Raw genomic sequence first — 22985 nt, 5'->3', positions numbered from 1 at the left:
TGGGTGTGCAGTGAAGCTGCCCACGGTCTGTCCAATGAGCAGCCCTTAGTTACGCCGAGAGGCTGGCCACTGTCCGTTGAGTCAGCAGAGGGCACGGCGAAGCGACAGGCACCGGCTGACACGGACGCCGGACGGGCGTGTCCGACAGTCCGGCCTCCCACATTCCGCGCTGAGGCGGGGTGCGCCGCTAGGAGGGGATGGGGGAGGGGGAGGGGTTGCGCCGCTGAGTCAGGGGAGGCTGGGTGCGCGGGCTGCCACGGCCCCGGCCAGGCGTGGCCGCCGCCTCGGCTGGCTAGGCCCCGCCGCTGAAGCCGACGAAAGTGAAAGTGCCGGGTCCGAAACCTCCACGGTCAAATCGGCATTAGAGCGGTCGATGTCCGCACTCCTCCGTCGGGCAGCGGCCGGTCACGTGCGCCATCCGTTTGGGAAAGGTGTGTCCATCTCGCTGTCGGGTGTTGCGTGATATGTTGATCAAGTAAAAAGGCTTCCACTTGATATACCCCATAAATAGCCCATGCACTACAACGACTGCAGGGGGATTATCAGCCCAAAGAAGGCCGAAATCATAAAAACTCCGTGTACTGGGACAAGACGTAGCCGATTATCTTACGCGCTTGATGTGATTAGCACGTCTTTGTTCCTATGGCGAGAGGAAGGCGAACATTTGTTGCTACGTCTAAGCTACTTTAATTTATTTTTCGGTGGGTGAGGTCATATACAAACAAATAAAGTGACATCTGAGTCTGGCATTCATACTTGAGTGCTATTTCAGGATCTTAGCTATCGCGTGACTAATTTGTTGCCAAAACATGTAAGAACAGCCCATATAAGTGCATAAAACCGGAGGCCCTCAACGTTTCAGATCATGGTACTGAGCTTTGGGGAACCGGGAGGATCACGCGATAAAAGTGGGGGGGGGGGGTGGGTGTGGGGGTGGGGAGGGGAGCCAGGCATGCAATACAATGCAACGCTCGGTTTCGGCCTCCGGAAGCCGTCTAATTTCTCCATCGCCTGCATCCAGCCACAGTGAGACAATGGTGACTCGTGACTGCACGGGCTGGAGGCGTGCACTCAGCGAAAACTTCCTGGGTCGTCTGGCACAAGGCTGTCCGTGTCCTTCCCAGAAAATTTCATAGAGCAGCAGTAGCGCAGGTGTGCCATGATTTTATCGCACCTTATAAGCACTCAAGCGGAAATAACTACACTTTCGACTTTCTGCAGGTCGCTCCATTAATCAAAGGATTAAAATAGTGTCTTTTGCCCCTGGCTTACGCGGTGTAATTGGAAAACGCGCAGGAAGCAGTTTCCGTACAAAAAGCCGGATAAGAGCCCCGCATGGTGCGTCGGTGCAGGCCGTGGGTGCCGCGGCCGGCGGGTGCCCGGCGGCGTGTCGCTCGACGCGCGAGTGGCGGTCGCCCTGTGCACTGCAGCGGCGTCCGTCTGGCCGCTTGCGTGCGCAACGGAGCGCGGCGAACCGCGTCCGCTGACAATGCGGAAGTGGCGGCGACTCAAGTGGCATGGCCGCCCCAGCCGTCAGCCTCGCAGCTCGCTTTACTTGGCATTCACGGCCTGCAGCGGAGTGCGTCAGCGTCCGCAGGGCCGCCACGTCAGCGCCCGCCAGCGTCCACGGGGCCACCGCGGCACCATGGGCACCGATGGCCAACGGCAGCACGAGGCACAGAGCAATGGGACATTTGTGAGGGAAAGATAATGGCTTTTGTCACGCATCGGTGGAGATATGTAACCGAGTGCGCATTTCACAAGGTGAGGCGCATTTCTCGGTTACAATGAGTAATCTTGAATGAACGAGAACTTCTAAACGTTCTGGGGGAGGGGAAATGATCATCGGCTCCGACTTGTACGTCAATCATTTCACGGCAGACTGATCGATAGACGTGAACATCGTTATCTTCATATCTTGTATCATTAGTCGCTCATGTTTTATAATATCGTAGGTGTATTGCTGGCGTTGTGCCCCATTCGCATGTGTTGCGTGTTTTGTGTTTATCTATGTGACATGTACTGACGCGGCGTTGGGATAGCTACTCGCTGAATAATGTCAGGGTTCACAATAATAATGATACACATCTAACATTGTGGATATTCTTAGAGGGAAATAAGTCGCTTGGTTTTTTAAATCATACTATTCTTTCATTTTACTCTTTTGTCATACTTTTTATAGTTTCCAACGTAGTTATACGTTGTTTCTACGTATACGTTGCATCCAACGTAGTTTCCAATGTAGTGGTTTGTTTCCAAGTGGGTTATAGTCTCCAATGTTGCGGTCTGTTTCCAACTAAGTTTCCAATGGCGCATCAATATTCACATGGAGAATGTCAAACAGGAACTCTTGCTTCCCGCTTAAGCTTTCACCATCCCCTAACACTAGATCCTAAGATACCAGAGAAGCACTCATAATCCTCCCCCTCCCCCCCCCCCCCGCCCCAGGTGGCTACAGGCGACCAAATATTCTGTGCAGTGTTGTGGTTGGTTCGTAAAATAAATTTGTTTCACGGCCGAGTTCTTGCATGCTTGAGACACATGGCTGCTCGTGTTCTCCCTTTGTAATTACAGTTAGTGCAGCAGATTTAGGTGTTCTGGCCTGATCCGTTACATATTGCTTACAGAAGGTTTTGGTTTTATTTTGCAGACTCTGAATGGCCATGAATTGCAGGGATTGGTGGTCCGTTACAGGTACTTAAGAATACTTATCTATTCGTACCAAACTATTCGCCAATGACGAATCTTCATAATTTAGACGACTATTTCAAGTCACAAGGTGTCAATACGGCCCATGTCCACGCAGACGCGTTTCCCAATGCGGTCCGCCGCAGCTCATAACCGAGCCGCCCGGCGGCGGTGAGTTGTGTCACGAGCGGCACGGCCGTCGCCGTGTGAGACCCGCACCCGCAGCTAGGGTGTGGCGCGCCGCATCCACCGAAGGCCGACCTGATGCCGCGATAGATGAGCCGACCTTGGCGGGCTCGTCCCACGCCGTCCCTCCACGCCCGGCGGCCGCCCGGCGTGTCCCGCTCACGCCCGACGAGCGGCCCGGCTGCCGGCGGCGGCGCTGGCCGCCAGCCAGACGCCGCCCCGCCGGCAGACATGGCGTCCACCTGCAGACGACGGGCAGACTAATGGACCCGTAAACAGACGGGTTTGTCTCGCAGCTGTGGAGATGGCCTCGACTGGCAGATTCACTTTATGACACCGGATGTGACCTAGCGTCGGTAGATAAAGCGCTCTGCCTCGACATACTGTCACCAGAGCTAAGGCGTATACCTCGCGATGTCCCTGTGGACATCGTGAGGTATATGACCGCAAGGTGACGAAGCTGTCATGCTAAAAGTGAAGGTGTGTTGCAGCCTCGAGACTGGGGTATAACTGAACATAAAATCAACGCAACGGCAAAAGCCCTGAGATCCACTTCCCGATAACTACATCTGGCAACGGGGATATCGCTGGTGAAAGGCCGCCATGCATAAGACATTAGTAATTGCACGCGTCACATGCTTCTAAACGATCAGTTCAACAGCCGTTGCTCGGTTCGATTGATGCAGCTCTGCTGAAGAAAGTCGGGGCAAGAACACACCATTGCGCAATACAACTTGAGGCATAATAATCCGTCAAATTTGTGTATCATCGATTTGAGTTGGGACACGGGCCGACGCGCGTTTTAAGCATTACTGGAGAATGCAATGGATCATGGCAGCGGAACACACGGAGACCTTAACACCGACCAGAGCCCTATGCTTGCGTATTTCTGTCGTGCTCAGGTCTGCGGACGATTGGTCACGAATGCTGCCTTCATTTTGACCTGGTTATTTAGCTACGTTATATTGGTAAATCACACGCCATGATACGTTGAACAACATACGGCCTTGTTACCTCAATCGATAACGGTCCTTGACAATTGTGTTAACTGGGCCCGCACTGCTAGCAATGTTTACTTAAACTGCTGTGCTCATGCGGGTGAAGGAGCATTGCCGTAGGGAGTGTCATTAAACCGGGGTGAAAACACACTTGCTATCACCACGCGCGATCATCCGTACCCCGGCATGTACGCTGAGCGCCATTTATTGACATACGTTGGCACTGGACCGAGGCATGTCCCCTGGTTCTGTATGGTCAAGGATCGCATGAGCAGCGTCAGGGTAGTAATTAAACGCGGCTGTGGGTGTCATTATGAACGCTGGTACATGGACTGTCGCTTTACCCCGACAGGGATCTTGTTTGCCAGCCATCAGCCATCACAATGGCACTCGCCGACGTCTAAAACTTAGATTAAACTTATATAAGCCTTTATACTATGGCACTTCGTACAAAATAGAAACAAAAGTACAGAGTACAAAACAAGTCCGAAACAATTTGAAATCCATACAAAAGCCAGCCACAATGCTTGCTGGCCGGTGCCGGTTTTTCATGGGGAGGGTTCATATCACCGCTTGTCACAAGAGGTTAGGCTTTTGGCTTTGGCTTTTGGCTTTTGGCTTTGGCGGGCTTTTCCTGATCACCATGCATGCGACTAGCTCTGTCACACTCAGGGCTAGTCGGCAGCCGAACCTCCCTTCTTTTGCTCTGGCGATGGCACCGCTCGTCAGCCGCGCTCGTGGGCCGGAAACGGTGTTTTAACTGCTGGCCATGTCTTATTGGCAGACCATCTGACGTTCTGGCCCATTTCTCGTCATTTGTAGTCGACCATACACTTCATCGGATCCTGAAAGCGCAGTATTTAAAGGAACTCGGATGTATTTTCCCGCTCAGATCTGTTCCGTTCTCCTGCTTTCAGCTGTGTACGTATGATTGTGTGTGCGGTAGTCATTCACGAACTGTTCAATTTTTGTACTGGGTTACAACTGCAATATCCAGATAGCCCTGACGTCAGAAATTGAAACCATCATGATTTTAGCCCTCCCTGAATGAAAATTGTGTTTTGCATGACCACATAGATTTCTAAGGATTATATCACAATAAGTTCACTACATTCTTCGTCAGCAGAAGTGCCTCTCTTAACACTCGCCCCCGCAGGTTGTGGACCGATATGCTTCCGACCTGTCCCCCGAGGTTTCCGAATGATATCTCTCCAATATTTCATACAATTGTACCCAAATTCTGGTAGCCTCTCAGAATTTGTTGCCAATGGTTTGGTACCAAAAATGTGTCTCTATCATGCCATGTTTCTGATCAGTGACGGCTTTCTAGGAACGCTGCATGGGGATTGACCGGGAACGGGCGGCGGACGGCATTGCTAAATTAGCAAATTCCTATATACTTATCAAAATACACATAGCTACGTGTCAGTGTGCCCAGAAGAAAGCAAATAACATGACATTAATCCGGTGACATTGTTTACCTTTCTTTTGACCGTCACTAAACGGAGCATTTTCACCTGTCATGTCATATCTGCATCCGACGTGTCACGATGTGTGCCAAGCACCGTTAGCCAGTTGGAGCAGTGTCCTTTTCCAGTTAAGTGGGGAGGTCTGGGGGAAGTCCATTTTGGGTGCCATACAGCCGGTGCGGTCGGCGTGTCATAACGCCAAAATCATCATCGCCGACAAGTGGGAGGTCTAGGAGTCAGTGTGGCCATCAAACGCGAGGTTACGCACGACGTCATCCGTCCATCGAGCACGTCTGCCCCGAGGGGAGGGAAGGGCGTTGTCCGTCCAATTACCCGCACCGGCCTCGCCCGAGGGCATGACTGGCGAGCACCACCGTGGCCGGTGCTTGTTTGTCTCAAAAGTGAAACTCACCGCCGCGCCGTAGCCGGTACGGCGGCGGGGCGGCATGTCGTCGGGGCTGACCTTGCCGCGGGAACAGTGCGCTGTCCGGCGCGCTCGCGGCCGACGGCAGCCGCAGGGACGCTGCTGGGGCGAGCGTGGGACCGGGTAGGGGCGCGGCGCACGCAGCGGTGGCGGATCAGCAGCGTGGAGTGCTTCGCTCACGGTTGGCACAGGCCGCTTTCTGGAAAGCGTATTTATCACCACGCAATCATTTCCGCGTCTGTTGCATACACAGCAGGCCTCCGCTGACAAGAAAGTGACTGTAACGAGGCCGGGGTTCATTGCCATTTCACTTGGCACGCTAAAGGTAACCCAAATAAGTGCTCGATTTAGGCAACAATAAGAGCCTAAATGGCAAGGGCGAGGGCGGTGAGGGCAAAAGGGGAGACTATTGGGGGACGTCGGTGAAGGACGAGAAAGAGGAAGAGAGAGAGAGAGAGAGAGAGAGAAGATAGAGAGAGATAGAGAGAGAGGAGGAGAGAGAGAGAGGAATAGAGAAGAGAGAGAGAGAGAGAGAGAGAGAGAGAGAGAGAGAAAGAGAGAAGAGCGAGAGGAGAGAGAGAGAGAGAGAAGAGAGAGAGAGAGATAGAGAGAGAGGAAGAGAGAGAGAGAGAGAGAAGAGAGAGAGAGAGAGAGAGAGTAGAGAGAGAGAGAGAGAGAGAGAGAGAGAGAGAGAGTTACGTTTAGGTTCGATACTCTGCAGCTTGATGCAACGACGAAAAAGCGTAATCTTTAGGGTCAAACCACTGACCCAACATTAACGATACGAACTAGATGTTGTGTTGCGTTCTAGATTGTGGCGTGTTCTCAAAGTCAAGGTTCTCTTGCCATCTAGTTTGGCGTCTGTCGTTAACGTGACACCGTCCCGTGACTGACTTCATAATAGGAAAACAGCTCTTAATCGGAGGACTTCCTGTGTGAGTGTGTGTGTCAACAGCGAAACGCGGAGACCGCTGTCAGCACTAGGCGGATGCGGGCAACTCTGAGGGGTTGGTGCTTTTATCACCATCACGCGAGCTGATGGTGCCCGGGTTGCATAGGCTGCCAAGGTCTGGCTTTGTATTTTGCTGCTTTGATGACTGTGATTCGGAGCCATGGACTTCCCGACGAGGTGGAGTCGCGAATGAAGGACGGGCCTTCAGGGAATCCCAATCATGTGCTAGAGGCAGCGAGCCCAGAGTGGGGAAACATGCTTTCCTGACATTCTGGCACACAACTCGCCGCGGCCAACTGAAGGTCCAGCCAGTAGGAGCGAGGCGTGCTACCATTCTATTCAGTGTCAACTCGCAAATGTTTACTAAAACATTTTCAACTCTTCCAAGCAAGGCCGCGGACCAAGCGAACCGTAGTATCAACAACTGGAGGTTCCAGAACTCGGCTCTGTTTGACGAACCTGTGACATTGCAGCCGCTGAATTCACCGTTTTACAGACGCTGATCATACGCACGTGAAGATTTCGCCAAGACACAGCGCATATGAAGCATCGTCACATAATATTTTCCGAGTACTTAAATGCGCTTACTCGATCAGAAGACATGTCTCTGAACAGTTGTAATATCACAAGTATTTCGCCACCCATTCGTTATTATGAGGAACATAAATTCATCAACTTATGAAAAGCAGCTGAGGAGCTCAGGCTGAGAACAGGTGCGGATCCTGGCAACCAGGCATCACCACCTAGCAGGCATTATCGATGCCGTGAGCGATCCACAAACAGTGTCGACGTAGGACAATACGTAGGATGATGTCGTACGCGTACTCTGGGTGGACTGAAAACTGATCGGCAATTAGGTGAACAGGTCAAGGGCGCAGCCAGAACATTGCTGGGTCTGCTCAGCACTCATCAGAGGGAGCTGAAAAAACCGCCTATGAACATACAATCTTTTCACTAATCTTTGCAAGGGTCAGTAAGATGGAGATGAGTAAAACTGTCGGTACCTTCAAGGTGGTCAGACTTGTGCAAAGGCATGATTGAAGCAATCTTCCAAGAGGTCGGAAAGGCCCGCGAAATGATGGATCTATTTAGCAAATGTAGCACGTAGGGCCCGAGCAAAGCGGATCACTGGCGGAGGGCATGCAATAGTACGCCGTGGCCAGTCGCGCACGGGTTGAGAGAACTTGAGAGAGCTTGAGGGAGAGAGGGACAGAGAGAGAGACAGAGAAAGACAGAGAGAGAGAGGGAGAGAGAGAGGGAGAGAGAGGGAGCGAGAGAGAGAGAGAGAGAGAGAGAGAGAGAGAGAGAGAGAGAGAGAGAGAGAGAGAGAGAGAGAAGAGAGAGAGAGAGAGAGAGAGAGAGAGAGAGAGAGAGAGAGAGAGAGAGAGAGAGAGAGAGAACATAAATGGGATGCAGGAACGACCTGGAGCTATTTATCACATTTTCTAAGTCCCCACTGCTCGTTGTTGTTCACCGCTCACCTTTGCAGCCCCATCTTTGTATGAACGGTGCCACCATCGTGCCACTCTGGCACATGTATCACACGAATGCAAAGCTGCCAGTCAGCCGTGGATACAGACGTTTGGGTTGGATTGTACTGCAGATTGCCACCATGCTGATTTTGCAGCGCCCAGGACATTTCGGAAATACGTGGAGGGCTTTCGAAGTGATGTGAGAAGGCCGGGGCCTGTCCCTACATCACAATGCCGCTGAGTGCGCTTCCAGCATTGCACATTTAACTCCTTTGAACACGTTTGACCGTGGGTAAGTCCATATTACAAGCTAAAAAGCATTTGCAGATCGCATAAACTTTTCACCACAGCCTATCGTGCATCTTGCACGTCACGCCACTCAACACAATCCTGAATTCCGTGCATTTACATGTTCGAACTGTTGTCAAGTACGTTGGTGCTATATAGAGCCGCCTGATGAGCTTGAATTTACTCTTGCGCTCGCTTTTGTTGTATTTTCCGGAAAACCGGCTGTTCCGTCACTTGTCGGATATGACTCGGCAAGGGCAGTTGAATACGCAGTAATTGGTTATTGAACTGCGATAGATAAGTCAGATGGAGGCAATTTCAATGGAAATCAATGTAAGCTGGTAAATCCCACTCAGAAACCGTTGTGCCACGTGAGTCACCGTCAGCATTCGACACGTGATCGATGACGTCACATGTCACGAAAAGTGGCTTCAAAATCACCAACATGGTGTCTCTGATTTCGTCGTGCTCATTATCATTAAAAAATATTCATGTCTAACACCAATTTAAAACAGCACCTTCTTGCGTTTCAGAGACAGTCCGGCCAGAAGGGCCGAAAGTGAAAATTTAGGTCATGTGAGGGTATGCCGGGGTAGTGCCCGTGCAGGGTCAAGGGCATGCCAGAGCAGTCAGGTTACCCCACTGGATCCATTCTTCCGTTCTCCTGATTCACCTGTCATTGCGAGCAATGGCCGTAACAAATCACGTTGGATGTAGGTTAACCTCACGTGACGTCTGATGGTGGTCGGCTGTGATGCCGTGTTGTTTAACTGACTGAATGGCAGACGGATAAATTTTGTCGGTGAATGACATGCTAACCACTGCGCATCTGGGGAAACCAGAGGTATGGGGTTCGATTCCTCGTGGTGTCCGTCCTTCTTTGCCAGCGTGAGAGGCCGGTAACGCCATATAGCCTCAGCAGCTGAGTGCGTCGTAAGACCCCAGTGACGACGATGGTCGACAAATGACTTGAATTTGATGAAAGACGGAAACACATATGCCTACACTGTCGAAGGCAACAATTGCCTTGCACATGGCTAAATGACTGGCTGACAAAGAATTGCGCAAATGACTTGTGCATGACATCATTATAACATCTTGTGGATGGTTGACTCTCAAACATGCAAATCATCAAAACAAACATAGTATGCATGCATCCGGCCGATTCATTCCGACTCTCTATTTAAGCGATCAACAAGAGCACAGCGTAATTACGATTTTGTGTCATTTGCTGCTTCTAAGAGCTGAAAAGCTGCCTGGATTCATTGGAAGACGAGGATATTCTACAGTGATAACAGGTAGCCCGACGTCCGTGATGGGAGCAGCTGATAAATACTTCTTGAAAAAACAACCAAATTTCTTAATAATTCGGTTTCTATACAATGGAGACCGTTGTTATTTCCTTGTCCGTTATCATCACCGTTGACATTGTCACAAGCCTAGCATGTTCCAAGTAAATATCTTCCCTCCCTGCACATTTAAGATTTATAAAAGACCAGTATCCCGACATAGACTTTGATGGCCTACAACCCACAACACATTTCTATCCAAAATAACCAGACACATCCATGATACCTACAAAACATTTCTGCTGTAAGCCTAAGGCTGGAAAAATATTTGAATACACGTGTCACGACACTTAATTCACTCCTGTTAAAGTTCAACATTACTTGACTACACTTGACTGGCCTTCCCTGGGAGCTTCAATCTGCTGTAATTTATCTGACCGCTCCATACTGCACAAACGATTTGGATACTTGAGCGCACCTGAAATGCTTTCCAATGTAAGCCGCTAGGTCTGAAAGCGAGGCAGGAGGGCAGAACTAGCAAAAGAGACATCATCTCATTTAGTTCATTTCATTCATTCCATTAAGAACACATTAACGTGGTGGTTGTTTTACGCCTAATCGGGCAATAGCAACACACTCCGCGCGGGAATACACACCTAACCAGAGATGAAATCAGCTACAGTCAATGAGTTATTCATTCAAAATATTTAGGAATGGGCTTCCTGATGGAGCGTGGACGGGCGCCGCGGACAACCGTTCCATACGGAGGGCGACGCGGTACGGGAAATGCCGCTGGGTGGAGGTCTGTCGGATACGCGCCAGTGTTTGTAGCAGACGCCAGCTTAACAGCCCGAGTTTGACATTTGAAACACTCGGCGCAAGTCGTAAATTAAGGATGCGATGCACTTGGGGATTCGGGGGGCGTGGGGTGCCCCGTGCGCATTCAAGTGGTGCACACGATCCGCGATACTATGCTAACCAACTGTCTTCAAAACGAAAAAAAAAGATACTAACCTGGCTGCTAGCTAAACAAAATGCGTCGTTCATAGAAACAGCGTTACACTGTTATCTTTCGTGCAACAGAAAACGAAGCATTCGTGTGTACGCATGTCCCATCCGTCAACTTTTGTCAGGCTGCCGCAAGCAAACGACGAGAGTTACAGCCCCGATTGTCTCATGCCATATCAAGCTTGTGCGAACTTTGGCCATTGTAAAGTTGGGAGTACATGCAACTTCCGAGATGCCCGCGAGGGGTGCGGTATAGATAGCAGTCATCATTGTGGCAGCAGCACGTTCGATAATTGAATTTCAGGATTTCAAGTGCTTTCGGATTTTCAACTATTGTTTAGTTATATTTCTTCTAAATCAGGTCATTCATTATCAGTCATTCAATCCTCATCAGTCATTTATTAACCATAACTCATTCTTCTACATGCAGCATGTTTGCAAATCGAAGTATACCATTAGCAACGCTGAACAACAAGACAGAGGGAACATAAACTTGAACCGGTCAAGAGACGACTATGAACGGAAACATACGGATTGCGAAAGCAGTTGCTAAGGCAACGGATGGATCTGTCGCCATCCCGCCATCATCGCAGCTTTACGTGTTGTATGCCACTTCCGTTCAGCGGTGGAAGAGAAGTACGTGTTGTTGTGGTGTCGGCGTCTGGTCTGGTGTCGTGTAACTGTTTATTCCGCGCGTGGAATGGGTGTTTTTAATTGGGTGACAGAATGCGTCAACCGGATGAAGCAAGGGCACCGCGACAGGTGGCTGCAGCCGCTCAACGACACCTTGTGCTCGCATGCCGAGGAGGAGCGTCTGGTGGGGCCGGTGAGAAACACAACCCAGCACCGTTATAAGCGGGTACAGAAATTGGCATTTGTAAAACCAATTCAGATTGCAATTAGAGAGCCAGGTGCCCCGGCACATGGCTAGGCTGCAATTATAAACAGATAAAAGTGAGCACTCAGATGGAACAGATGAAGAATGTTCTGATGAATATGTTCTGGAGATGGCACGCTGCAGCAGCGATTAACACGCGCCCGGATAGGGTTCAGTTCGCCTCCTCTCCCCAGAAATTTCCGGATTAGTTTTCAAAAGGCGCGGCCTAGCCGCTCCAAATTTTGCATAGCTGTAGACAATTGAATAGCGAATCATTTGGTATCATAAATTTAGATGTACCTTGTAAGGCACTGAACTAAGGCAGGCCAAAGTCAGGCTATGGATTTAGCGAAGTCAGTTTCTAGGAATCGCTCAATCTGATACAATAAGGGAGTGTTAAACGAAGCCGTACATCTCTGAGATACGTTCGCAGGCAACACAACAATTGAATGATCAGATCCATTGACCTGGGGTGAGGTGTGAAGGCCAGACCAAGGTCAAGACCAACCTGCTTTATTACTCTAGGGCTTACCGTATGGGATAGTTTCCGGTGCTCATTTCGAGTCTATTGATAATGGGAACCGCGTTGTGCATCTTCCATGGACTTTTTCAAGGTCAGAATAAATAACTGAACCAATATGACACAGGTTAACATGTTGCTTTAGGAACATACTCCTTAGCGCAATCTTTGCCGCTTGTTCATATGTAAAATTCAAAGCAGGGTTGCATGATTTGGTCACTACGACCTTCTTAAAGTCAAACAAGATCAATGACCTTAAATCAGCACACGAAATTCTGCTTAGAACAGGCATCTAGTTTCTAGCAGCACTTTGGAGACCAGCTGAGAGCTGGACTTTGTTTAACCTCATTTTCCCCGGAGGTAATGACCTAGGAAGCTCAAATTTTTAACTAAGTGAGTCCACGTACAGGTCAACACACCCTGTAAATTGGATGTCAATAGCTTTCTCAGTTTTTGAGCGTAGTTCTCAGTGTGGGATCAAATTAACCCCCTACCCAAGCCAGGGTATCCAACCGGCCACCCGGATGCGTGTTTATGTCCACCAAGATTTGTCTTACCACTATCACAGTCAGGTTTTTAAGGTCACAGACTCCGGGTGCGATCGGTGCATGTCACAAGCCTCAGTGCGGGGATAGCCAATCTGCAGATGCTTGTGTTGCATCTCCGAATGGGCGCAGTCTGCCCTCAGGTCAGCCACCGCGCGCCCTCGCGGCCGACAAGCGGTGCCGAAGAGGAGCTGCCACTTCCATCAGGTCTCACCGGCGTTCAGAGTGGCTCTAGCTTACTGCCGGGAGAGGGCGCGGTCATTATTTTTGGTGTGCGTCACACTGATCCGAGGGGCGGAGTAGCAGAGGGGAGGAAGTGTGGGGGGGGGGGGGGGGGGAAGGGAGAGACGCAGCAGTTCCCCCCCCCCCCCCCGTCTGCAGGCAGGGTGTCAAGAATGTGTTTTGCCCATTCAAAATTTTGGAAGGCCTCATTTGCTCAAAACTGGAGGTTTTGCACCTCGGCATAACTAACCAAAATACAGATCAAGGAGAGCCATTACTGAACTACAAAACACCAGGTCGAACTCAGGAGATGGTATTTTGCATGCAGAAGCGTTTTTGAGACCACATCTGGTAATTCATACTTAGATCGAAAACAGTGGCGCAGACAGGAGGGACACAGGGAGCACATGTCCCCTAAGGTCCCGAGGGGCCCGAAGAGCCGCTCGGAACCTACGATGAAGGGTCCAATTTGAGGACCCTAAGGCCTGGCCGGAGTTGGTATCAAGGGTTCCTCAATGCCGGTCAGGTACCACCAATGTCGAACAGTCGGCTCTGTGTCGGTCTGAGCCCTGGGGTCCCACTTCCAAAGCAGGGACAGGACAGGGTCCGCGCTCCCCAGTGGTCGGAACCCCGTAACGATGAGAGGCCACTGTGCCGGTAGGACACCTAAGCACTTAAAAGGGCGTCCTGTGTCGCCAATCAGCCCCCAGATTGCCAGGGGAACATTTGCTGAACAGGGACAATGACGGCACGCCAAATGTCAGAGGGTCTCTTGCGTTCGTCATGGCCATCTGAAAATAAAATAAGATATGAGGGCTTATGATGCAAGTCCACAACGAGACCATGAGAGGGCCCTGTGTCAGACAGGGCCCCAGTACGGGCCCCAAACGGGATCTGTCTACTCGATTTCCACCAACGGCCCGTTACGCCGAACTGGGACATTTGTGCCAATTATTGGCTAACCTCCGGAGATAATGGTCGTTGTTCTGTCGGTGAAGGATTCTTGTGGCGACACAGGGTCAACTTCCGGGTCAGAGGACCCCCCGCGAGGACCAAGACATGATGCATCCCTTTAAGGATCTCCGGATCGACCAGGGACTCGCCTCCATGTCGCTGGAGTAGCAGCCGGTAGCCGGTAGGCACCCTGCGCTGGGACGGAAGGCCGTCAGGTCCTCAGCCGTACACGATAATGTGCTCCCTAGCATCTACCCACGTTCGTCTGAGAGCGTCCATATTTCTTGCAGGAAACGTATATTGAAGCAGATTACGTAAAACGGGCTTGAGCCTGTGCGCTAGCAGCTTTAGGAGCAATAATAACAGTGACGGTGGCTGCAGTTTCAGTAAAACCGGACACCGCTAGCCGCAGAAGATAATTATGATCATCATAATTATCATAATTATATAATTAACAGAAGATAATTAGAATAAAAGGGGCGTCAGGTGGCGGGCGCCCGCGCAAAATTAAGAAAATTTCTCTGAGTCGATTCGCACCGCTCAAAGACTAGGCTGGGGCGTACATTTCATCATTGTAACTTTGAAGGCGTCCTCTGAACAGATTACCAGCTACAGCAACACAAAAATAGATATCGTGTGTACGTAAATATATGAAATAAAGGTAAACTTTGACTTTTTCAAACTCCCAGATTCCAGCACCAAAATTAAACAGGTGAAATAAGCTCAAAGACTGCTTTTAAACGTATGGATTCATGTCATGAAATTTACAAAGGTGCTTCTTTCGGACACGTAATCATCTTCGTCCGTCCGTCGCCTGCCGGTTCGTGTTAGCCGCTGTGGACGACGCCACGTGACCTAAGGAGTTTTTCATCACTAGGCCTCGGGATTTGTTTCTTTGACAAGCGGGCACATCTGATCGGAACTATCCTGCGTAATTGAAGATAGAACATTCGCAGGCGAAGATGGGTTGGGCAAGTTAGTACAAATTATTGGCCTCACATTTATCTACAATATATATGTATCTCTCGTTGCCATCTTTCTCAGATCTTTCAATATCTCTGCAGAGGCCAGGCAAAAATATGACAAGGCTCTTGGGTTCTGTTGCTTCAGATGGAGCCCACTGAACCATTGTGCGATGCATAGCGCTGGCATTTTGTAAAAGGCAGTTGTTTAAGGCCGCTTCATCCAGTGTATTAACCTCAAAATACATATAGAATTCCATCCTCCGGTACCATCTGATTTTTGTTCCATCTAATAAAGGTAAAATGAACATGCAAGAAAAAAAGCAGGCTCCCTCGAAATCCAGTGGGCCATATTCGTTGTCTTCGGGGCTTGGAGGGCAAAATTTGAATATCAGGCCCTTCCTTCAACCCTGTTCTCCTCACCATACCTAGGCTCTGGCTATGTCCCTGGTCAGAAGGTCCTATTCGGTGTTAAGGAGACACTTTTGCTGGCCGTAAGACCCGTTATCAACTTGGTGGCCCCTATTCTAGAACAGGAGGTCCTTCCATGCATCAGATAACCTCAGTCCTGGATCTGGATGCCTTGTTTTGGTATAATGAGGCCCTTTGCTAGATTCGAACGCCCCGTTCTCGATTGTAAGGATCTCGCACGAGCCTTTATGCACGAGACAGTTTTTTCTGGAACAGGTGACCTGCGCTGGACAAGGGGTCATTAGCTGGATTAAAAGGCCTGAATTATTGCATCAAATGACCGCCTCTATTCTATTTTTTTAATGGTCAACATCTATCTGCATGAAGGTTGACGCAACAATATGGTAAGAGATCACGTGAAACTGATGTCTCTCGCCCTCTTGAATATGACGCTGCCCATGAGGTCCCCTGTGGGGAGCCTTCATTCGTCCACGAGACCCCATGGAAAATCCTGTCCTCTCCCATAACTCAAATCCTTTGCGCCTACGCCGCCCCTGCCTTGATCCCGTCCGGAGCGAGCGCTGCAACGCCGTTGCACCCTCGACTGTCCACCAGCTCAGTGGTCACACCCACACAGAAATTAATGACTATGTTTCGCTGCAAACAGCTGCACTAGCAATGAGCACCTGGTTGTTGGCTCGAAATAAATAATTGTCATTATTTAAAAGTGCTGGATCTGGATCATCTGGATCATCATTTAAAAGTGCAAGTAGTAATGTATTTATGATGACTGCATATCGTGTAATGTTTTGTGTCTATTTCACTGGTGCGATTTTTAGATTGATGATAAGAACGGATTGGTCTTTACAGCACCGCGAAGTGGTCCCGGAGTCTGGTGGTGGAACTGGAAGAGTAAAAGAAGATCTAGATTTTCCGCGCTTTTATGACTGTTTCTTTGTCTAGAGGAAAACCACGAGGCAGAAAAGATACGCCCAGTCTAATTTTCGAAAGGAACGAACTGTTGTTGAAGGACCTTCGGAACCATTACTTCACGATGGTCGTTCTCGTGCGCACGGCGCCCGCTGTCTGGTGTTACTTGCAATGACGAACGCCGTTCAGTTTTACGGAAACTGAACCCCCGACTACAGCTGTCCTTGCTCCCGGGATTTTGGGCGTGCACACTCAAACCTTTTGATGTGTTTTTTCGCCAATCGTTTTTGCAAAATAATGAACGCTCTCAGGTGACAATGGTATGGCTTTGCTAAGCTCATTTCGATCCACTCTATTCAACACTAATGAGACCCCTCATATTTTTCCGGCAAGGTTTTTCCTCAAGCGGAACACTAGGGGCACATATTGCTCCCAGTCAAGGGCTAAAGGGCCATTCTGTTTCACCCGCTGCCATTCTGACACCACAGGACGAGATCCCCTGGTCGATCCGGAGGCTCTTAGAGGGGTGCATTATATCAAATTGGGTCGCTCCCTGACGTGGGAGGCACTCTGACCCGCGCAGTTGACCCCGGATCGACGCAGGAACCCTTACTGAGGCAACAGCATCCCTGATCGCCGCAGGTGGTTCAAAAGTTGGCAGATAGACCCCAGTTCGACTTAAAGGAGCCATGCTGCAATTGGTTGGAGGGCCCACTGTTTGGTACTTAGGACCTTTAATGGCACAGGACTCTTCCATTGTCTCAATGTTAACACTGTATAAGCTTTTGCGTTTCCTTTTATTGTCAGAGGGCCCCGATCAACGCAAGAGGCCCTTTGTCATTCGGGGTCCCGTCATTCGTCCCCGACCCTGGTGAGTGAATGTTCCGAGAGGGCCCGACCCACTTTGGGCTGCTTGCCGCCACAGGACCCCTGTTAGACGCTGTGGCCCCTGACCGACACCATTATGGTTTCAGTGATCTCAACTAGTGGAAATTGGTGGCTCGGTCTTGCTTGTGCCTGGAAAGTGGCCCCAAGGGCCCAGACCATCGCGTAGCCGATGTTCAGTGTTGGTGGCCTCTGGCAGAAATAGAGACCCATACTGTCCCACGGGTTCCCAATCAATGCAAGAAACCCTCTAACCGACATTTGAGGTCACGGCTTTACGGGCAGGAGGGCATCTTTAATGCGATCTACGGCCAGTCGTTGGGGCCCGTCACCTCCAATCAAGAAGACAATGAGCCTTCCAATGGGGCCATTGATATTTGGTCCCTAGGGCCATTGGACCCCTCTTCAGACCCCCTCAAACAATCCCGTGACTGACTCCGGGCCGCTAGCCGACATATGACTCTATGTTAGACACTGTGGGCCCCTGACCGACACAGGGCCCCCAGCATTTGTTTCAGTAACCCAGGCCACTGTAAATCACGGCCCTGGCCTTGCTTCTACTTAGGAAATGGGCCTCCAAAGTTCAGACTGACGGATAGACAGCTGTTCGGTGTTCGTGGCCTCTGGCTGGCTAAGACCCCTGCATTTTCTCAGGGGTCCTTAGGCTCTACAACGGGACTTCTGACTGACATTTCGGGCCACGAGTCCACGGGTTGTGGCTCCCCATGTGGCCCATACCTTTTCCTCCGGGCCCTTATGTCATCCGACCGAACCCTTGATTGTTAGCTCCGATGAGCCGCCCGCGCCCCTCTTCGGAAACCATTGAGCACTGCCTTCGGTCGGCTCGGGGCCCCCCGGGAACACAAAAGCCTCTGTAAGGTACCATGGACGCCTGGCAGATGCAGGGGCCCCGACCAGTGCAAAGTGCCCGTCCCGGCTTTGTAGGTAATGGGAGGAGGGCCTCAGGCCCTTCCCGGCACGGAGCCGACTGTACGATACTTGTGGTTCCTGATCGACCCACATAAGTCCATATCGAATCAGGTGGTCCCCGATCTGGTCAGTGCGTTTTTTTTGCACAGGGCCTGTTCCCGCAGGCCGGGGCCCCTAAATAAGACCCCGACCACCCCGCCGTGCCCTTAAGCACTCCAATCGGGCCCTGGATCGTCGGTACCAGCGGGTTCTCCAGGCTTTTCGGGACTCCTGGAACACTGCCTCTGGCCGACTCGAGACCTCTTGTCAACACAGGCCCCCTGTTATGCTCTGTGCAGCCCTGACAGACTTAAGGCACTGTGCGGCCCCAACCAATACAAATCGCTGGCTCCCGCTTTGTCCCTGCTTCGGGAATGGGTCCTCAGGCCCAGGCCGACACGGAGATGACTGTGCGCTACTGGTGGTGCCTGACCGACGTAGGGGCCGTTCTTGACTCAGGGGGCCCCTGATCAACAGGCAGAGCCCCATGGCTGGAATTGGAGTGCCCGGCCTTTTGGGCCCATCATCGTAGGTCCCGAGGGGTCCGAAGGGTTTCTCGAAACCTAATGAGGCACGCTCCGATCACAAATCTGGCCTGGCATCTTCTCCAGTCATGATATGAACGCTGTAAACGTACTTGCCAGTCTGGCACTACTTACCTTTGAGCTTTGAGATGGTGAGAACAGACCGCGCCATTTTTGAGTCAGACTTCAGGTGGCTGATAGACATATAAATCTTCGACAGATTTATCGTGTCAGCTTTCTGGAATCCGGGCAGGTGAATATCCGTCCTTTCATCTGCCATCGTGCAACGTTTGCATCGATGAATATTTAAAAGGAACCCAAGCCAGCCTTTCAAATAGGGCTGTCACTTTTTTAAAACTGGCTGGGGTTAGGGGACGGCCAAGCCGATATAGCCAGCCCAGCCCCCAGACTCTGATTTCTCCTCCGATTTCTTCCACTTTGATTTGTGGCGCAACTGTAGAAATTGGAATGCAAAGTATTTTATCAATTCCAAAATTGCTTTGATGTTAAATAATAATGTTCCCTTTGTAGCCGATGTGATAGTGATAACACTGATATATAATGATGATGATATTGTTTGCGATGTGTTACGGTACCTACGCATGGGGGGGGGGCTCAGACGAGCATGATGAGACTCAAGTCAATAAGATGGGCTCCCCCCCCCCCCCCCTGAAAGTACACAAAGTGGCACGCTGACTTTTGAACAACGCTCTGGGTCGTTTCAGCCGCTGCGTCACCAAAATTTGATGTTACGCTACGAGGGGCGCTTCAGGCATCGTTTCTGCGCAACAGACATAGCCACTTAAAAGCGAATGCTTTTTGTCGTAACAAAACAGGAAAAAGAGGATCGTAGGACACCTTCGACACGGGGGTGATCATTTATCAGAATGTGACTCCAACTTAAAAACGCGAATCAAGTACTGTGCTACGCTTGGAGCAAGAGAAACGAACTTCTCAAAGCTGGTTATGCTAGATAGCTACTTTCTAGCCCATGCCTTGACCCACACCAGCATGATCATGTACAAGGGTTGAAGACCACCAAAGAGCAAAGCCATGACATGTCATGGGATAACCTTATATGACCCCATGTTACCTCTTGGGGATGAACGGGTCCAAGCGAGAACCTAAAGCAGCATCACTCTTCGAATGTCAGAAGCTCCGTGGAGATCGCAAGAACATGATTTGATTCTGTGTATGCCCAAGGCTAGCAGGTCAGCAGGTCAGTAGGCACAATTTAATACGACCTAACTATTCGTTTAAGAACACAGGTGGACATGCTACCACCTCATTGTTGCCTTTGTGCACATTGCATTAATGCGCACATCCACATTAATTGGTGAATAGGCAAAGCATCCTCTTGTAGCCCTCCCACTTGCGGGGATTGAAATTATGATTCTATTTTCGCTCCTTGGGAGGCTTGCAACACTGATGATGTGGTTGATGACTCTACTGATGCGATGGCAAACCGCACACAACCTGGGTGTAACTTGAGTAATTCTATATTCATATGTGCAGTGTATTCTATATTCACATGTTCAGTTTATGACGAAGACATCGTGCGGAAGTCACACACAGACACTACACCTCGACTTGCACATATATTTTTTCGGGGCTGCTCATTGGACACTTGAAGTAACTATTGCGGCACGTATCTTGCAATTAGTTCAAAACTAGTCCAGAAGCTACTTTCCATTTTGTTTATGTGGTTCGATAACATTGCAGTGAAAAGTTATGATGAAATCGTTGAACTGCGTTACCTGTGTGTGATTGTCAGTTTATTTTTGCGTGTTACAGCAAATTAAAGACGTGCCAAAAGTGTCAATAATGTGCGAAAGCTGCACGACGTTTAAAGTGCACTAAATCCACACGATTCATCCAAGCACTTGCTACAATCCGCTCTCGGCTGTGTGCAGCACAGGTCCTACGTGCTGCGCGATGTGCATAAGCATGATACCATTCCTGCAGCAGTCCTCAGTCTTTTAATCTGATTCGCCGCGAGGTTTTGCACTCTGTTGCATCTGACCTTCCAGTTGGTGACCCCTTTAACGATCCTTTCAATCCTTGACCATCCCGTGCTCATCTCCATGCAAACCGGCCCCGCCCTGGCAGCCTATCTGGGTCAGCAGCTCGTCCGGCGGGCCCTTGTCCTCGTAGGAGCTAGCGCGTCCGCCCCCGGCGAGGCCCTTCCCCAGCCGGCGGGCAGGCGTGGCACCCACCGCCACCGCGGAAGTGTTGCTGCCGGAGGTCGTGCGCCGTCGAGTGTGACATCCGTGACGCGCACGCCGGTGGTGCGAGGCGCGGCGCTCCGCCGGGTCGGCAGACCGGTCAGGGGTCACGGGACTGGCGCGGGGCAGAGGCAAACACATCTGCTGGGTCGCCCGAGGCGTCCTGGGATGGACGAGCCTTATCCTGACACGTCGGGGTCAGCCGCACCGCCCAACCTCCCGATCTTAGCTGGGCCATTGACCTTGAGCGCAGGCATTTATATTGACGGCGCAAGGTTACCTGACCAAACTATAAAACCGATCCGCCCAGAGGAGCGTGCATTCATTCCCGTTTCCTACTCTCGTGGGGCAGCACCATCAGGATGAGAGCTGTAAGTGTCAGTGCCACTAGACCATTGTAGTGGAGAAACATCGCTTCACTTACCATGAGTATCAGCATCAAAGCGCTGTGTGGTAGTCAACCAGCCCTTCAGTTTTGTTCGGTTTCTTCTAATCTCCCGGCTTTTGTTTATATTTGCATATAATGCATTATGTGTGTGTGTGCAGGTGGTTATGCCGGTGATTTAGTCAATTTAGCCGCCTGTGTTTGTCCATTTCCAGTTCCTATGAGTAAATTCTTACCACTCTGACATTTTTAAGGCGTGATTCGGTGACAGAGTGCTCGTGCAGAGTAGCGTGTCCGTATATAACGTCGCTGTAATGCGCCCCACTTGATCAATTATATTTGAACCCCGAACCAGAGGGGAGCTGGGGATGGGAATCAGTTGTTTTGTTGAAAGCCTGCCCTTCAGATGCCCACTTTCTCATTCTAACATCGATGTCCAGCTCAAGGAGCAAGCTCATCTGAGTCCCTTGTACGTGTCGTGACGTCGCAGCGGTCACCGTCGGCCGATGTCCTGTTTGGCGAGGCAGCTGAGCTGAGCGGCGTCCGTTGCAGGCTCTGTTGCTGTGCGCGCTGGCTGGCGCGGCCGTGGCGCAGGTGACGGACCGTCCCACCACCACCACCACCCCGGTGCCGATCCTGAAGCAGGTCAACCGCGTCAACGACGACGGCTCCTACACGTACGGCTTCGAGGCGGCTGACGGCTCGTTCAAGCTCGAGACGCGCGACGTGAACGGCGAGGTGACGGGCAAGTACGGCTACGTCGACGCCAACGGCCAGCAGCAGGTGTTCGAGTACAACGCGAACAAAGGCTGCCGGCTTCAGCCCGAGCTCGAGCCTGATCCCGCAGCCCGCCACCGGGCCTGCCTCAGGCCTCTACCAGCCAGGTGGCGCCCGGCACCTTCGTCGGCGACATTGACGTCGCGCTCGACGGCTACAGCGAGGACCTGGACGAGGACGGCTTCGTTGACCCGATCCCGACCGGGCTGCAGCGGGGCCGGCCGCGCGCGGCGCCGCGCCCCGTCCCGCGGCGCCCCGTCCGGCGGCGCCTGCGCCCGCCCCCCGCCGCCCGGCCCGCCGCCCTGCCCGCCAGCACCACGCGCTTCCAGGGTGCCGCGCCGCAGCTGCTGCCCCAGCAGCGGCAGTTCGCACCGCAGCAGCGCCAGCAGGCCGTTCCCCAGCAGCAGTTCGTGCCGCAGCAGTTCGCACCGCAGCAGTTCGCGCCGCAGCAGTTCGCGCCGCAGCAGCAGCAGTTTGTGCAGCAGGCGCGCCAGCTGACGCCGCAGCAGCAGCAGTTTGTGCAGCAGGCGCGCCAGCTGGCGCCGCAGCAGCCGGCTGCCGCTGCCCAGCCGGTGGCTGGTGCCCAGCGCTTCTTCCGACCCGTCCAGGGCTTCGACGCGCGCGGAGTGGTCAACGGCTTCCAGCCAGTGCCGCTTAACGGCTAGACTGCCAGCCACTTCCCGGCCTCTCCCTGGCAACTATTTATTCACTATGCCTCAACTGTGCACCTTGTCCCATGACGAATCAACTGCGTGCCTTGTCCCATGGCGCCATGTCAGGCGACAAATGACAAGAAGTCTATGCGCTTAACACTTCGCTCATCTCCAAGAATATCGTGTTATGCTGATGAAACGCATCGTTTTTTAGATTCCTATGGAGATCCCTATGGAGCGACTCCCTGCGACTTTCTGCATCACTTGTGTTTGTCAGATATTGATGCTGCAGAGCGCAATAAACGCTCTAGACATTAGCTGCGGTGAGAATGTGGTGAGAATTTGAACATTTGAATGCGGTGAGAGCTGCAC

At 51.4% G+C, this 22985-nt stretch overlaps 1 protein-coding gene across 1 annotated transcript; it reads left to right on the top strand.

Moving 5' to 3' along the window:
* Positions 1 to 11513: 11513 nt before the first annotated feature.
* On the top strand, positions 11514 to 22625 carry LOC119100361 (uncharacterized). The gene is made up of 3 exons (XM_037223463.1): positions 11514 to 11600; positions 21736 to 22176; positions 22548 to 22625. The coding sequence occupies exons 1-3, from the start codon at positions 11514 to 11516 to the stop codon at positions 22623 to 22625; spliced, it is 606 nt and encodes a 201-aa protein (XP_037079358.1).
* The last annotated feature ends 360 nt before the right edge of the window (positions 22626 to 22985 follow it).

This window comes from Pollicipes pollicipes, unplaced genomic scaffold (assembly GCF_011947565.3).
Source record: "Pollicipes pollicipes isolate AB1234 unplaced genomic scaffold, Ppol_2.1 Scaffold_4881;HRSCAF=5763_pilon_pilon_pilon, whole genome shotgun sequence".
Classification (NCBI taxonomy): Eukaryota; Metazoa; Arthropoda; class Thecostraca; order Pollicipedomorpha; family Pollicipedidae; genus Pollicipes; species Pollicipes pollicipes.
Note: the sequence above shows the minus strand (reverse complement) of the source record. Positions and strands in the feature narration are given on the sequence as shown.